The sequence below is a fragment of the Mandrillus leucophaeus genome, unplaced genomic scaffold (assembly GCF_000951045.1).
Source record: "Mandrillus leucophaeus isolate KB7577 unplaced genomic scaffold, Mleu.le_1.0 Scaffold117, whole genome shotgun sequence".
Taxonomy (NCBI): Eukaryota; Metazoa; Chordata; class Mammalia; order Primates; family Cercopithecidae; genus Mandrillus; species Mandrillus leucophaeus.
Genome location: NW_012099987.1, coordinates 369,233 through 386,122, shown reverse-complemented (window position 1 = coordinate 386,122; position 16,890 = coordinate 369,233). Strand labels below are relative to the sequence as shown.

Here is a 16,890-nt window from a genome sequence, read left to right as displayed (position 1 = left end):
TTCCTGAAATTGTATAATTTCTAATATTCTACCAGTTCACTGATTCTTTCCTTCGTCTTCTTCATGCTGCTGCTGAGTGTATCCACTGTGGTTTTATTTCGGTTATTTTGTCAGTTCTAGAATTTCCATTTCATTCTTTATATCTTCTGTTTGTTGAGACTTCACTTTTTTTGTTTCAAGTGTGCTCATAATTGTTCATTGAAACATTTTTATGATGACTGTGTTACCATCTTTGTTAGATAATCCCAACATCTCTGTCATCTTGGTGTTGGCATCTCTTTATTGTCTTATTTACAGTTTGATATTTTCCTGGTTCTTCTGAGAGATGTGATTTTTCAACTGAATCTTGAACATTCTTGTTATTATGTTATTAGATTCTGGATCTCATTAAAACCTTCTGTTTTCACTGGCTTCCTCTCAGATAGGGGGTTGGGGATGCTGCCTCATTACTGACAGGTGGGGGTAGAAAGTCTCATTTCCCCACTCTGCCTGTGTCACACCTGAGGTCATTGGGGCCACTCATTACTGCTGGATGGGGTGGGAGTTCTGGCTCCGCACATGGCCTCCACTGACACCTTATGGGTGAGTGGTAGCCTAGACACTGCTGAGCAGTGGTGAGAGTCCTGATTGTCTCCTAGGTTTTCCTTATTACAGCTGGGTAAGAATGAAATATGGACTCCCTATTGGGCTTTCTCTGAGCCTATCCCAGTGATAGTTGGGGAACCACATCATAGCCTGGTGAGACTGGAAGTCTGGACTCCCCACTTGGCCTTTTCTGGCATTTGGCTGGAGAATAGTGGTTGTTGTTTCAACGTATTGTGTTTTGCTGGGCTGCCCCTCTCTGGCCATTTGGTCAGAGACAGCAGGCTCCTCTTGAGACTTCCGTCTGTGCCCATTGCCCTTTCCAGGTTGCTGCCCTCGGCTCCATGTCTGGGATGTCCAAGGAAACAAAAACACCGTGGGAGCTCACCATCATGGTCCTCAGGACGCGGGGTCCCTAGCCAGTCTGACTTCTGTTGCCCTGTCAGAGTCTTCTCATGTTGTTTTATACGTAATGCCCTGGGTTTTTGGTTGTACTGGGTGAAACAGGGAAAAATATATCTACCTCATCTTCTCAGACAGGAAGAAGATTTTTATGAGGAGACCATCTTCTCCTGTCTGGATGCTTTCAATAATTAATGTAATCCCCCTTTCTATTCCAATCTTTGTCTCACAGGTAGTTTTATTAAAGTATCAAAATGTTCTTACTATGTGAGAAAATGACCCTACTAAGGTTATATCAGCAGTGAGGATTTTTTTCTTATGGCTGTCTTGTTTTAGCAACCTCTGCCTCCTAGGTTCAAGCGATTTTACTGCCTCAGCCTCCCAAGTAGCTGGGATTACAGGCGCACACCACAGCACCCGGCTAGTTTTTTTTTGTATTTTAGTAGAGATGGGGTTTCACCGTGTTGACCAGGCTGGTCTCAAACTCCTGAGCTCAGTCAATCCGCCGGCCTCGGCCTCCTAAAGTTCTGGGATTACAGTCGTGAGCCACTGTGCCTGGCCTAGCTGAGATTTATATACAGATAATTAAGTTGCTGCCACAGATGACAGCCCAAGTTAAAAAAAAAAAGCCCCGTTATATCCTCACTTTGGGCACTTCATGGTTCTGATGGAGTAGACTTTCATCCCAGGGTTGCTGTGCTGACCCATGCTCCACAGCCATGGACATACTGCTTTCCATCCTCCTTGTCCTTCTGACCCTCACCCCAGCTGCCCTTTTGGCTGGAGCAGCTGTGAGAGTTGCATAATGTCTGCAGGCTCAGCCTCCAAAATCCTTCTCTGGGAGGTGGGCTCAAGGGGAGTTTCTTCTTATGTTCTAAAGACCACTGGGATCCTCCTACACCTGGCTCTGTCAGCCACCTGATTTGGCAAGGATGGGAGTGGCGTGGCTAGAATAACCCTGGGGCCCTCAGGTCAGGTCCTAAAATAGTGGGAGAAAATATTCAACATTTAGGAAGCTGATACACATCAGCTCCCAGGGAGAAACAAGAACTAGGAAACTTTGTGCAATGTATTGTTACTCCAAAGTAGTTGAATTTCCTTAAACTCGTTATTAAAACTGTACAGAGTGGGTTCAGAAGAAAGTGTTTATTTTCACTGTTCCACCCTCAAAACTTGTTCTCCTGGAAACTGAATGGTGTGTGTTATATTTTCTGAAGCCATATCACTGTAATATTCTTTCTCTCATTGCTGTTATTAATATCAAAATGAGAAATTTTTTGTTCCATTTCTCCTTCATATTTTTGTCATCATTTTTAAGGTATTGTGGTAACATGTCAATACCTTGTAGTCTAGTGTCTAAGACTTAGACTTTGGATCTTAGGATGTTATTTTTGATTCAGGTGTATCAATACCTTAAGTAAGGTAATAGATATAGAAAGTCTTTTATAAATTATCCAGTGGTGTAAAGATACTATCATTATTGGGGAAAAATGGTAAGTTATTTTTTTTTAATCATTACTCATTACTGACAGGTGGGAGTAGAAAAATCATGTAAATCCTTCACAAGGTGATTTGCTGGAAGAATATTTGATGGCCTTGTGGTCTGGGTTCTGTCATTTTTTCGGTGTGTTCTGTTGGTGGCTTCCAGACATAACATACACCAAAGAAGAGGAAAAATCTTTCCCAAGAACATTCCATAGTCTGATCTCAATTTTAAAATAGTCCTAAGTGTAATAGAAAAAAGATTTATCCAAAAATAATGTAATATGCTTATTATGGGGCAAGTTCCAAACTCAGGACTCCTAAAAGAGTCAGGGATATAACTCAAAGAAAGGGCTGGGAAGTGAGACAAAGAAAGACCCTTGGTTGAAACAACTCCCCCAGGTGGCCCCATTGCCTGCCCTAGGAGGCACCCACAGGTCCCTGCAGGTGGGGGAAGAGGCCAAGCAGAGAGCAGCTGGAGTGGGCAGGACAGGCAGGGATAGCTGCTTTCCCTCCCCCAAATGCAGCCAGCCCGAGTGACCAACCCATGAATCTTGCTACTTAAATTCTGACCACCTTTGGCAGCCGCAAAGCATATGTCACTCTTTGGGTGCCTTTTCCTTTATTGTGAGAACATGGTTGGAGTCGAAGGGAAACACCTGGATCTTGATTGCTGTGATTGACTCTGCCTTTAGCTGTGGACCTGAGTACTGAACATGCCCCAGAGGTTGTCTCAGAAAAAAGAAAGGAAGAAAGGAGAGGGAGATAGGAAGAGGAAAAAGCAACTTGCAGAGAATTACCCAGGGCAAACATATACCCTGGAAATGAGTAAGCGTAATTGATATAATTCAGTGACTCCAACCCTAAAGAGAGACTGGTTAGAGTTGCTGGATAAAACCACTCTTGGCCACTGCCTGCATCTGTAAAGCTGGGAGGCAGCCTGGTGGGCTGGAGACTTTATGGCTTTATTACTCAGGAAGCACCACTTGTTTATATACAAATCTATCCATCTGCATCAATAAATTGCCCCACCATCTGATATTTGCTCTTTGGTTCCACTGGGCACGCTAGCCTTCCTCCCTAGCAGCTCAGGCTGAGCGGAAGGAGGTGATTTGGGGCCAGGAGGTGGGGCTGCCCATGTCCCTGGCAGAGCCCTCAGAGGCCGGCTGCCCTGGAGGACTTTGTGAGCCTACAGGAACAGGGGGAGCGCAGCAAGGAGGAAGGAGGCCCTGGACCCACTCTGCAGTGTACATTCACTTGCTTGATGCCTGCTGAACTGTGACCTGTGCCTGGCATTGAGCCAGGCCTGGGAGTGTGATGGGGAGCAAGACAGGCCATGTCCCTGCTCTCCTGGGGCTTACTTTCCAGGGGGAGACAGACAACAAAGAAATAAGGGAATGCAAGTGGAATCCATGGGGAGAGAGCAGGTAGGGACTTAAGAGTGATGGTGGGGATGTGGCGGACTGTTTGGAGTCGGGGTCAGGAAGGCCTCTCTGAGGAGTGCACTTGAGCAAAGACCTGGATGAAGCATGGGAGCCATGACAACACCTGGGAAGGGCATTGCAAGCTGAGTGCGCAGTAGGTGCATAGGCTGTGAAGCTAGTGCTTCCCAGGCACAGCAGGAAGCCTGGTCTCAGTAAAGTGAGCCAGGGCTGGCAGGGTATGTGTATGGAGGGAGAAGCGTGGGACACATATATGAGGGACTTTTTCCTCTGTGATAACATTTACTCCCAAAAAGTTTATTTTGATTAAACATATTTTAGTATTAAAACTAAATATTTTGTGCTAAGTCAAATGAGAATACATTGAGCCACAGCATGACATAGTCTGATTCATGTTTAAAATATCACTCTGGGCCAGACACTCTGGCCCATGCCTGTAATCCCAGCGCTTTGGGAGTCTGAGGCTGGAGGATCACTTGAGGCCAGGACTTTGAGACCAGCCTGGGCAACACAGTAAGACCCTGTCTCTACAAAAATAATGACAAAATTAGCGGTGGATGGTGGCACACCTATAATCCTAGCCACTCAGGAGGCTGAGGCAGGAGGATTTATCTATTGAGGCCAGTAGTTCGAGGTTACAGTTATCTGTGATTGCACCACTGTACTCCAGCCTGGGTGATAGAGTGAGTCCCTGTCTCTAAAAAGCATGAAAAACATCGCTCTGATATTTTGAATAGAGGCCATCACTCTGGCCTCTAGTCAAAAATAAGACTGTCCTTGGGCCGTCAGTGAGGAGACAAGTCACGCATCTTGTCAGCTGTGCTGGTAAGGCATGGCACGGCTTGGACCTGGGGGAGTGGGGGAGGTGAGAAGGGCTCAGATGCAGGATAGATTTACAGGTATAGCTGATGAGAGACTACCATCCTGTCACCGGCCACCACTTAGAAAGTGGAGCCCTGGGGGAAAGAGGCAGGCTCTGCCTGTCTTGTCCTGTTCTGGGTCACCCAGAATGACAGGAGGAAGGTGAGGACGACAAGGCCTGGCTTGCCCAGTCCCTGGGCCTGAACATCAACACTTCACAAAGCACTTACATGTCCCATCCTTACCACCAGCCTGTGAACCAGGCAAGGAAAGTACTGTTACCTCTGTGTTATAGGTGAGGAGATCCAAGCTCCTGGCCTTGAGAATTAGGAAGAATTTATAGACAGGGAAAGCACGGTGAGACCGTCGGGAATGGAGAACACTGTGATTCTTGCTCGTGAAAGCAATGTTTGTGGCCCATACAAGGGGGACCTGGCTGAGTTCTTCATGGTCGGGCTGTGGTTGACATTTTTTTTTTTTTCTAAATTTTCTCTGGACATAATGCTGTTGATGGAATTTATAAAGAGAGAGAGCATTCTCATTCCATGGGATTAGGCCCAAAAGTAATTGAGCTACTGAAGCTATTTAGAAGAAGAGCCTCTGATTGCATTGAAGCAGCAGCCAGCTCTGACTACAAAGACATCTCAGTTTCACTGCGCTGGCAGCAGGTCTGTGGCTGATTTAGGAGAGGGCTTTGAGATCATTTCTATCCATCCTTCAAATCAGCAGTGTCTTTGCCTGGAGGAGGTTCCTGGTGAAGTTATTTTTAGCTTCTGTCATGTCCTAATCAATTTTTCAAACATTCTTTACAGCTTAGACCATGCTCAGCCTCCAAGCAGCCTTGTCATCGACAAAGAATCTGAAGTTTACAAGATGCTTCAGGAGAAACAGGAGTTGAATGAGCCTCCGAAACAGTCCACGTCTTTCTTGGTTTTGCAGGAGATCCTGGAGTCTGAAGAAAAAGGTAATCAGCTCCATCTGCAGTCAGAGGCTCTTGTTGAAGGTCAGATGTGAGAGTCGGTCATTGCGGAAGCACAGGTGAACACACTCTGGAGCCGGCTTTGGAGGGCATGGGCTTTTAAAATGCTGAAATTCTTTAAAAGAGATAGCGAGAGGAAGAGAGGGTGCTGACCACATTTTCCCATCTGGGTCTGTATTTAAGAAACTCCAGGCTTGGCCAACTGTGTCCTGTCATATGTACAAGAGGATGCTGAGGTTGGGGAGAGCCTGACTGCTGTGGGAGCCTGTTGGTCTGTCCCTTGGCCATTCATTTGCTTTGAGCCCAGAAGCAATACCTTGGTGGTGGCTGAGGAAGGCGAGTGATGAAGACCATGGGCAATGAGCAGCAGAATGAGAATGCATTAGCGCTCAGTGAAGCCAGGGGCTGGCTTTGCTTGGGGGCTTGTGTTTGCATTTGCTCTAGGGTGGGTGGCTTCTTGAGGGCCTGAGAGCACCCCCTTGTGGCCATGTTCTTACTTTGTGACCTTTGGCAAATCTCTGAACCTTCCCAGGCCTGTTTTCTCATCTGTCCATCAGGGATAAAAATCCTTTCCTCTAAGATTATCATAGTCATGAAATGGCATAAGTTGTGTAAAACATCCATCATTGTAACGGAGTGCTCGCTTCATAGTTATTGTGATGTTTGACATGTCATGAAGACGCTTTCTTGTCCTTGGGGTGAGCTTTGATGCTGAGGCACCCAGGGTCACCCCGTAGGGTTCTGCAGGTCTCAGGAGACACGCTTCTCACTGAAGACATTATGTAACGTATACTTACTATGATCATGTTTAAGTGGATAGCTGTAAAAGTATCTTCACTTAATAACAATGCTATACGTTGAAAAATTGTGACAGGTGCATGTACTGAAGAAGGGTTTATTCCCTTCACAAAGGTGACTGTGGATCAGCAGCCCTCACACCTGCTTCTTCCCGGGTGGTTCCTCATCAGCACCTCCTGTGATGCTCATGGGCTGTCTTTTCCAGAGAGCTGGGTTTTGTACCCTTCCTAGTTCCTGTGATGCCCAGTCCTCCACACTCTCTTCCTTTCTTGAGGCTTGGGCACTTCAGTGGGGTCTTGCTTTCTATGCCCTCTTTCTCTCTCTCATGGACCCATCTGCAAAGAGACAGTGGATGCCCCAGTGAGGGGACACCTTGTGATTGTGAGTGTGGGACCTGCCTCAGCCGGGCTGCAAAGGGATTGGCATGTTGGCTGAGAGGCTCGTGTCCTCTGGAAGATGAACCTCCCCCCTCAAAGTCCGCAGCTGAGGATTCAGCTTCCTGGGGAGCCCTTTCTGATAAGAAAGTTCCCTTCTGAACACACCCGACACCTGGGCTTCCTCCCCATTTGTGTGATTTCTTTAGAGACGGTGGCAATTTACAACCATAGGAAATCAGGAAACCATGGGCCATGTGTTTGCATGTGCTTCTTTTATGCTAAAATGATACTGTTCTACCACTGCTTTCCTCTTTTGCTTGGAGTAGCTGAGCAGCTGGGAAGTAGTGAACCATGCTTTGTATCAAGTTCCAGTATTAGCTTCACCTGACAAACAACTTGGGGGCCAACCCTTGAGGATGACAGCTTTGTTAAAACATGTGGGAAACCACAGCTTATTTCACTCTTATGTGGATGTGAAACCCTTTAATGAGAGGCAAGGGCAAGTTCATCCATGCCCAAATAAACAAATGCTGCAGGGCTCATCTGGACTCACAGAGAAGGACCTGAGCATGGATTTGGAAGCTCCATGCTTTTCAAGATCTGGACTTCTATCCTGCATGCCAGCAACCAAATTTGTGGCTTCCATTCCCAAGTTTACTTCGTGGCCCTGCTTGGCAGCTGGTGTTCCAACCATCATGCTTACCTCCAGGTGACAGGGAGGAAGAAGGGAGATAAGGCTAACCGGGAGTCCCTATTTCAGATGAGCCAGCTTTCTCCTTCCTAGAAGTTCCACACTACTCTTCCATTTAAATTTTATTGACCATGATTTAGTCACCTGGCTACACCTAGTTAAACGAGAGTCTGGGAATTAGGATTCGTTTTAAAAAAATTTTATCCCTTAGTCTGGATGGTTCTTGCCCCAAAGAGAATCAAGATTCTGCTGGAAGGGAAGAGGGAGATAGCAAATCTTGTAGTTTCTCCTATATCTTTTAATGTGTACCTGCATTAAATCTTTACTGACTGTAACAGGATAAATTCCATTCTAAACATTCTTTACATGCAGAAGTCTCTTGGGGGAAGGAACCCAAATGCCTGTTTTATTTGTTGTTGTTGTTTGTTTGTTTGAGACAGAGTCTTGCTCTGTTGCCCAGGCTGGAGTGCAGTGGCACGATCTCGGCTCACTACAACCTCTGCTTGCCAGGTTGCAGTGATTCTCCTGCCTCAGCCTCCTAAGTATCTGGGATTACAGGTGTGCACCACCATGCCCAGATAATTTTTGTATTTTTAGTAGAGATGGGGTTTCTTCATGTTGGCCAGGCTGGTCTTGAACTTGTGACCTCAGGTGATCCACTCGCCTGGACCGCCCAAAATGCTGGGATTACAGATGTGAGCCACTGCACCTGGCCCCAAATGTCTGTTTTTATTTGAGATAAAATGATGAAAGGTTAAGGCAGTAAAAGTAGTTGATGAGGGGTCCTGTTATTCAGAAAGGCCTCTGGTTTAGAACGCAGTGCTGCAAGGCAGAAAGAGGACTGGCATCCTGGATCTGCCTCTGACCTGCTGTGACACCTCCAGCAAGTTGCCTGCCTTTCTAAGCTCTGGTTTCTGCACAGCTACAATGAAGCTAATAGCCAGGACCTCACCGGATTGTTTACAGGGTTAAGTGAAGCCGCGTCTGTAAACTGCCAGGTGCACAGTGAGTGAGGCCCCTGAAGGAAGCTTGGCTACAGCAGTATTTGGTCGTAAACCTTGAAGACCCAACACAGGCTGTCTCATTTTGGGTAAAATTCAGCCCCTAGGAGAAAGGGCTCTTGGTTCCTCAAACTTCATCTTGTTCTGGATCAAATTCCAAAACTTGCAGGCAGAAGAAGCTGTTATATTAAAAAAAAATGGTGAAATATACTTAACATAAAATTTACCATCTTAACAAATTTTAAGCGTGCAATTCAGTGGTATTAAGTACATTTATGTGATTGTGCTATTATCACCACCATCCATCCATAGAACTCTTTTATTTTGCAACACTGAAACTGTTCTCATTAAAGAGTATCTCCCCATTCCTCCCTCTTCCCAACTCCTGGTAACCACCCTCCTACTTGTCTCTATGTTTGACTACTCTAAATCTCTTATATAAGTGGCGTCATGCAGTAGTTGTCCTTTTGGGCCTGGCTTAGTTCACTTAGCATAATATCCTCAAGGTTCATCCATGTAGCGTGTGTCAGAAATTCTTTCCATTTTAAGGCAGAATATTATTCCATTGTTTGTGTATACTACATTTTATTTATCCATTCCTGTGTCCATAGAAGGAGACTTTTAATGATTGGAGGTTTAGAAGGAGCAGTCATAGGCTGAGAAAACAGTGGTGGCCAGAGGCTCTGAGATGAGAAAGCTGGAGACTTGTTCAGCAAGTACCAAAGCTTGTTTTGGCTGGTGCCCAGGGTTCCAGGTGAATCCTTGGGTGATCTCGAGTTAGATACGGGGGACCACCAGGTGCAAGGTTAAGAATCATGAACTTGATTCTAAAGGCAGTGTGGAGCCATGCAAGGTTGTTGACCAGTGAAGTGGATAGAAAAACAGCTGTGATTTAGCTAATTTTTACTTTTTTTTCCAGAAATATTTGGGATACAGTGTTCACTGGAAGAAGAGAAATTTGGAAATTTTTGTAGTTGCCTGGAGTTCAAAGGAAGCTAGTAGTTTCACTGTAAGCTGGTTGAGAAGAAAGGAAGAGAGATTTCTTTGGATTAGCAGTGCTGGCTGGATATGTGAGAGAAAAAAACCTTGAAGCCAGCAGGTGGCGCTGTAGGGCTGAACAGGCCATAGTGAATCTTGTGTTGGGCAGGCAGCCTTCTCCGCCCCAGCTGTGCTCAGTTTTATCCAGGTCAAGTCTCTTCATTCTAGAAACAGATGTGGATTCTCCCACCAAGTGGAGATTTCATGTCCCTCCTGGCTTTTTCTCATTCTACCCTTTTGCAGCCTCTCTTCTTTCCTGGTGATTTTTCTGTGGATTGAGTGGATTCCAGGTCTTTAAGTGTGAAATGTGAAAAAACGCATTGCATAAGAGAGCCTGACATCACTGAGCTGGTTCTCAGCCCAATCAGTGCCTTTGCAAACTGCCTAGGTATGTAGAGATGCTGCCATTTTCTTCTTGTCGTGGGCAGGCAGCCGGATGTCTTCATCAGCCAGAAAATGAGGGAATCCGTTTGGGATGCTGGAGGCATGATTCTTAGACAAGATGCCCCCCAGGCCCTTCTGAGATCCCTTTAGGCAGGGCCAGGATCAGCGTGAGGTGAGGGAGGCACTGCTTTGAGTGCATAAATTTTTGTTTTTTTAGGCCGCTCTGTCGCCCATGTTGGAGTTCAGTGGCGTGATCTCAGCTCACCGCAACCTCCGCCTCCTGGGTTCAAGCCATTCTCCTGCCTCAGCCTCCCAAGTAGCTGGGACTACAGGCATGTGCCACAATGCTTGGCTAGTTTTTGTATTTTTAGTAGAGATAGGGTTTCACCATGTTGACCAGGCTGGTCTCAAACTCCTGACCTCAAGTGATCTGCCCGCCTTGGCCTTCCAAAGTGCTGGGATTACAGGCATGAGCCAGCGTGCCCGGCCTTGAGTGCAGAATTTAAGGGGGCACTGGAAAACTCAATAATCAAGACAAAAATGACATTTAAATGCAATATTAAAAAAAAATACAGGTAAAATATGTGATGAATAAAATTGGAGCTTTGGCCTCCTCCCAAAGGAAGGGAGGAAGGCTTGGGAAGGGCAAGAAGGTGCCTTAGGCTCAGGAAGAACAGAAGTACCAAGGTGGTTTCTCCGTATGCACCTGCTGGTGGGGCAGAACTGAGTCTTCCCCAAACCCATCTGTAGAGCTCACCACTTAAAACCACGGAGCCTCCTAATGTCTGCCCCATCTCATGTGCTGCCAGGTGGACATCTGTGTGCATCGGTTCCCAGTGATGAACAGTCCCAGCTCTGAGAGGGGAAGCCTAAGTCTGAGCCATGGCACCATGATAGGGCTGTTGACAGTTCAGGCTGCATTCACATATACCCTCTTGTTGTTCCCCATAAGCCAGCCAAGTACCCCAAACCATCTCTCATATTGTATTAGTCAGCAGTGGGTAACCTGTATTTCTGAGGGCTGCCGGACAACTGTGGCTCTGCTGGGCTTGGCAGGGCTGGACCAGGCCCCCTGAGTCCTCTCATTCAAGCCCCGGGAAGGGAGAGGCACTCTGGTGCTTGCTGTTTTCATGGCAGAGGCAATAGCTCTATGGGGACAGGGCCAAACCACACTAGAGCCCTTAGTGCTTTTGCCGGTACAAAGCTCATATGTGCTCACATTGGCCAAAGGCTGGGGATGGGGAAATCTACTCCATTGAGAGCAGGGTTTCTCAGCCTTGGTGCTATTGACATTTTGGGCCATATGAGTCCTTGTTGTGGGGCTGCCCTGTGTATTTTGGGATGTTCAGCAGCATCCCTGACCTCTGCCCACTGGACGCCAGTGGCACCCCCTTTCAGTGTGACAATCGAAACTGCTCTCTAGGAGACACAATTGCCCCCAGTAGGGAGCCACTGACAGGAGGTAAGCATGGCAAGAGAGGGGCGGGGCAATTGTGGTCAAAATACAGTCAACCATGTATTCTAAATGCCCCTTGTTGCCAGGTGCAGCGGCTACTGGAGAAGCTGTGGTGGGAGGATCGCTGGAGGGCAGGACTTTGAGACACAACATAGTGAGACGCTATCTCTAATCGGTAAAAATAAAAAATAAATGTCCATTGTGTGAACATGTGTCTCAATTTTTGGTTTGGAAGTATTGGTCAGCATACAGGGACTCTTTCTGAAAGGACAGGAGAGCTAAGGCCCTTGTCTGTCAGCCCCACGATTGCCCAGCGTGACTGCAGTCACGGGGTGACCCTCTCCTCATCCCCTTGCCTGGCACAGGAAGCTGTTTCTTTGCTCTTGTTCAGTGGTTCTTGGATCAACAGCAACTGGGAACTTGTTGGAAATGCAAAGTCTTAGGCCCCATCCTGGGCCTTCTGGATCAGAAACTCTGGGGGTGGGGGGCCCAGCAATCTGTATGTTAACAAGGCCTGCAGGTGATTTTTACCATTATTAATAGCGACCATGGTACAGGGCTTTGTTAACTAAGATGTGATGAGCGGGGCCTTAGGCAGCTCAGCATCTAGCTACTAGGGGCTTATTTTACATGCACCAGGCTGTCTACAGAAAGGTTCCTTCCTCTGATCTGTAGGAGATGATTGTCATCTGGCTGCTGTAGCATGCTGTACTCTGATGGTTTTGTTCTTTCTGTGATGTGGATTTCTTTTCTTTTTTAAAAACTTTATTTATTTTTAAATTTCCAACATTTAAGTTCAGGGGTACACGTGCAGGATATGCAAGTTTGTTACATAGGTAACGATGTGGCATGATGCTTTGCTGCCACAGATCATCCCATCACCTAGATATTAAGCCCAGCATCCATCAGCCATTCTTCCAGATGCTTTCCCTCCCCCACTCCCCACCATCTGACAGGCCCCAGTGTGTCTTGTCCCCCCACCATGTGTCCATGTGTTCTCATCATTCAGCCCCCACTTGCAAGTGAGAACATGTGGTATTTGGTTTTGTGTTCCAGCGTTAGTTTGCTGAGGGTAATGGCGTCCAGTTCCATCCATGTCCCTGCAAAGGACAAGATCTCGTTCCTTTTTATGGCTGCATAGTATTCCCTGGTGTATATGTACCACATTTTCTTTATCCAGTCTATCATTGATGGGAATTTAGGTTGATTCCATGTCTTTGCTATGGTGAATGGTGCTGTGATGAACATAAGAGGGCATATATCTTTATGATAGAATGATTTACATTCCTTTAGGTATACACCCATTAATGGGATTGCTGGGTTGAATGGTATTTGTGCTTCTAGGTCTTGGAGGAATCACCACACCGTCTTCCACAGTGTTTGAACTAATTTACACCCCACCAACAGTGTAAAAGCGTTCTTTTTTTCTCCACAACCTTGCCAGCATCTGTTGTTTTTTGACTTTTTAATAATAGCCATTCGGACTGGCATGAGTTGGTATCTCATTGTGGTTTTGATTTGTATTTCTCTAATGATCAGTGATGTCAAACTTTTTTTCATGTTTGTTGGCTGCATGTATGTCTTCTTTTGAAAAGTTCTGTTCTTTGCCCATTTTTTAATGGGGTTCTGTTCATGTTCTTTGTCCTTTTTTTTTTTTTTTGAGACAGAGTCTTGCTCTGTCACCCAGGCTGGAGTGCAGTGGCACAATCTTGGCCCACTGCAACCTCCATCCCCTGGGTTCAAGTGATTCTCTTGCCTCAGCCTCCTGAGTAGCTGGAACTATAGGTGCATGCCACCACACCTGGCTAATTTTTGTAATTTTAGTGGGGGGGGTTTGACTATGTTGGCCAGGCTATTCTCAAACTCCTGACCTCAGGTGATCCACCCACCTCGGCCTCCCAAAGTGTTGGGATTATAGAAATGAGCCACTGTGCCTGGCTTATTTTTTTCTTGTAAATTTGTTTAAGTTCCTTGTAGATGCTGGATAATAGACCTTTGTCAGATGGGTAGATTGCAAAAATTTTCTCCCATTCTGTAGGTTGTCTCTTCATTCTGATAATAGTTTCTTTTGCTGTGCAGAAGCTCTTTAGTTTAGATCGCATTTGTGAATTTTTGCTTTTGTTACAATTGCTTTTGGGGTCTTCATCATGAAATCTTTGCTCATGCCCATGTCCTGAATGGTATTGCCTAGATTTTCTTCTAGTGTTTTTATAGTTCTGGGCTTTACATTTAAGTCTTTAATCCATCTTGAGCTGATTTTTGTATATGGTGTAAAGAAGGGATCTAGTTTCAATTTTCTGCATATGGTTAGCCAGGTCTCCCAGCACTATTTATTAAATAGGGAATCCTTTCCTCATTGCTTGTTTTTTGTCAGGTTTGTCAAAGATCAGATGGTTGTAGGTGTGTGGTCTCATTTCTGGGTTCTCTATTCTGTTCCATTGGTCTACGTGTCTATTCTTCTACCAGTACCATGTTGTTTTGGTTACTGTAGCCCTGTAATATAGTTTGAAGTTGGGTGGCGTGATGCTTCTAGCTTTGTTGTTTTTGCTTAGGATTGTCTTGGGTTTTTGGGCTTTTTTTTTGGCCAGGTGTCAATCTCCTGCTTTTTAGAAAAATAAACTGAGGACCAGAGAGGTTAAGTAACTTGCCCAGAATCACACAGCAGAGTCACTCCAGTTCCCATGGCCTTGCTTGAACATATATTTCTAACTGCTTCTGAAGAGCTGAGTGATACTTAAGCAATTCTGCCCTTCCTGGCCAATGAGTGTGTTTTCCTCATTTCAGGGGATCCCAACAAGCCCTCAGGATTCAGAAGTGTTAAAGCTCCTGTCACTAAAGTGGCTGCATCAATTGGAAATGCTCAGAAGTTGCCTATGTGTGACAAATGTGGCACTGGGATTGTGTGAGTATCTGCTCCCCACAGCCTTTGTAGACCCTGCAGGTTGGGTAAACCATGAAAATGTGGAAAGTGCTGGATGTTGCACATTTTGCTTGTGAAGGAGACAAATCCGTCCCAGAAAAATGCAGCAGAGAGGCCAGGAAACTCCTGTGTCCCAGAGCCAGGTTGTGAAGGTTTTCCTTCACTGTGGAGCCCTTAGGTTATGAACATGTAAAATGAGAAAAATCAGGGCTGCCCTGTTGAAGTAGGAGGGGTTTTTGGAAAAATGTCTCTGGACCCTGGGAAGGAGAAGCAAGTCCCTTATGATTGGAGGCCAGTTGGGAGGCCCTGGTTTCTGGGAGAAGCCCCAGGCCCCTGCTCAGGAAGGATGGTGCCACCTGCTCGGGTGCCACCTGCAGGTGCTTGTCACTGATGGAGTCCCTTCCCTGCCTTGCTTCTGTAGCGGTGTGTTCGTGAAGCTGCGGGACCATCACCGCCACCCTGAGTGTTACGTGTGCACTGACTGTGGCACCAACCTGAAACAGAAGGGCCATTTCTTTGTGGAGGATCAAATCTACTGTGAGAAGCATGCCCGGGAGCGAGTCACACCACCTGAGGGCTATGAAGTGGTCACCATGTTCCCCAAGTGACCCAGCAGATCTGACCACTGTTCTCCAGCCGGCCTCTGCTGCAGCTTTTTCTCTCAGTGTTCTGGCCCTCTCCTCTCTTGAAAGTCTCTGCTTACTTTGGGTTTCCCTCTGCTTCTAAAACATTGAGTTCCCTCCCCGCCTTGGTTAATTGACTCACACCAGTTGTGCGATGCCTGCTTTTACAATGAAAGGAAAACTGTTTTGTTCACTGTCCCCTTGTCAGCAACACCATATCCCTTCCTCCCCTCTGTTCTTCTCTGCTGCATTTGGACATCAGCCAAATTTGAACCCAATCAAATATAATGTGGCTGACGTTGATTTTGTTTTTACTCAATAAATTTATAGACTCCAAAGCAGTGTGGTGTCTGTTATCTGATCATGTGTGGCGTTTCCTACTCAAGCCTGATGAGAGTTCTGAAGCCTGTCTTCTTGTTTTGGGTTTCTTGCTTCTCAAATAATAGGTGGGAGCGTTAGCAGTTGGCTTGGAAACATTCCCTAGTAAGTCCCTCTTCAGTCTGGTTGCTGACATCACAGCTGCTCCCCTTTGTGAGGGGCAGCAACCTCAGGAAAGTGTCCAGCAGCAGCAGAGAGGCCAGGACATGGCCACTGTGTCCTCCTCACAGAGGAGACTGGGGACCCTGGCTGCTAAGAAAGAGTCCTGAGTCAAGATCTGAGGTCACCACAGTTCATCTCCTGGTGACTAATCCCTCATAGGGTCAGTTGAGCAAACAGTGGTGCCCCCATCCCTCCAGACACTGAGACTAAGTTATATGAGAGGCAGACAGGGTACCCCAGGCAACCCTCCTTCCTCCAAAGGAGCAACCGTCTATTCTTGAGCATGCCCACCACCCTCAGTGATCGTTCATGACCTTTAATTATGAATGCACTAACGTGGTACATACTCTAAGCATAAGAATTTTAATCAGTACCAGGATTTCATACCACAGACTCTGAAGCCAGAATGAACGATGGACAGTTTATGCACATGAGCCATTTTAGTGCCACAACAAGCAGAACTAAACTCTTCAGGCAGAAAATCATGTCATGTTAAAGCTCTCGATTTTTTTTTTTTTTTTTTTTTGGCAGTTAATGAGTTCTTTCTTTAAACCCCATCTGTTTCTACGCTTGTAAAAGTCAAGGAGGCTTAAACTTTGCAATTCTTAGAAATCAACATAAAATGAAAAGTCTCTGAATCACAGCAGGTCTGACTCATTTACAAAGACATTAACAGTTATGATTTGGATTTTGATTGTATGGAATAGATGAGTAATAGATTCTTAGAACTTTCCCTAATCCCTCTCCTCAGATACTGTGCCAATCAAATGTCTGACATTTGTCAGTATTACTTCTTAGGTGTGGGTCTTTCATACAGATATCTTGGCTTCCAGGGGAGGCCAAATACTAACAATTTCAGGTGACCATTATTACTATTCAATATAGCCTGTATGAGGAGTTCATTTCCTGATTGAATAAATGAAATAGAATTGTCAGCATTACCACCCCTAAGTGCAAGCTGTGTGATGTGGCAAAGAAGCCCTTCCCTTTGGCCCCCAGTATTTGGCATATACAAATATTTACTGCTCTGCCAGGTGTGGTGGCCCACGCCTGTAATCCCAGCACTTTGGGAGGCTGAAGCGGGTGGATCACTTGAGGTCAGGAGTTTCAGACCAGTTTGGCCAACATGCTGAAACCCTGTCTCTACTAAAAATACAAAAGTTTGCTGGGTGTAGTGGTGCATGCCTGCAGTTCCAGCTACTCTGGAGGCTGAGGCAGGAGAATCACTTGAACCTGGGAAGTAGAGGTTGCAGTGAGCCGAGATTGCGTCACTGCACTCCAGCCTGGGCAACAGAGTGAGACTCTGTCTCAAAA

At 46.1% G+C, this 16,890-nt stretch overlaps 1 protein-coding gene across 2 annotated transcripts in view; it reads left to right on the top strand.

The window, feature by feature from the left end:
• PDLIM1 (PDZ and LIM domain 1) overlaps positions 1 to 15,377 on the top strand; it is a 35,627-nt gene extending 20,250 nt beyond the window's left edge. For both annotated transcript variants that reach the window (XM_011999892.1, XM_011999886.1), the window contains 3 exons: positions 5,582 to 5,733; positions 14,278 to 14,395; positions 14,835 to 15,377. In XM_011999892.1, coding sequence (XP_011855282.1) covers positions 5,582 to 5,733; positions 14,278 to 14,395; positions 14,835 to 15,021 — 457 coding nt within the window. In that variant the 3' untranslated portion in view covers positions 15,022 to 15,377. The remainder of the gene's footprint in view (positions 1 to 5,581; positions 5,734 to 14,277; positions 14,396 to 14,834) is intronic.
• The last annotated feature ends 1,513 nt before the right edge of the window (positions 15,378 to 16,890 follow it).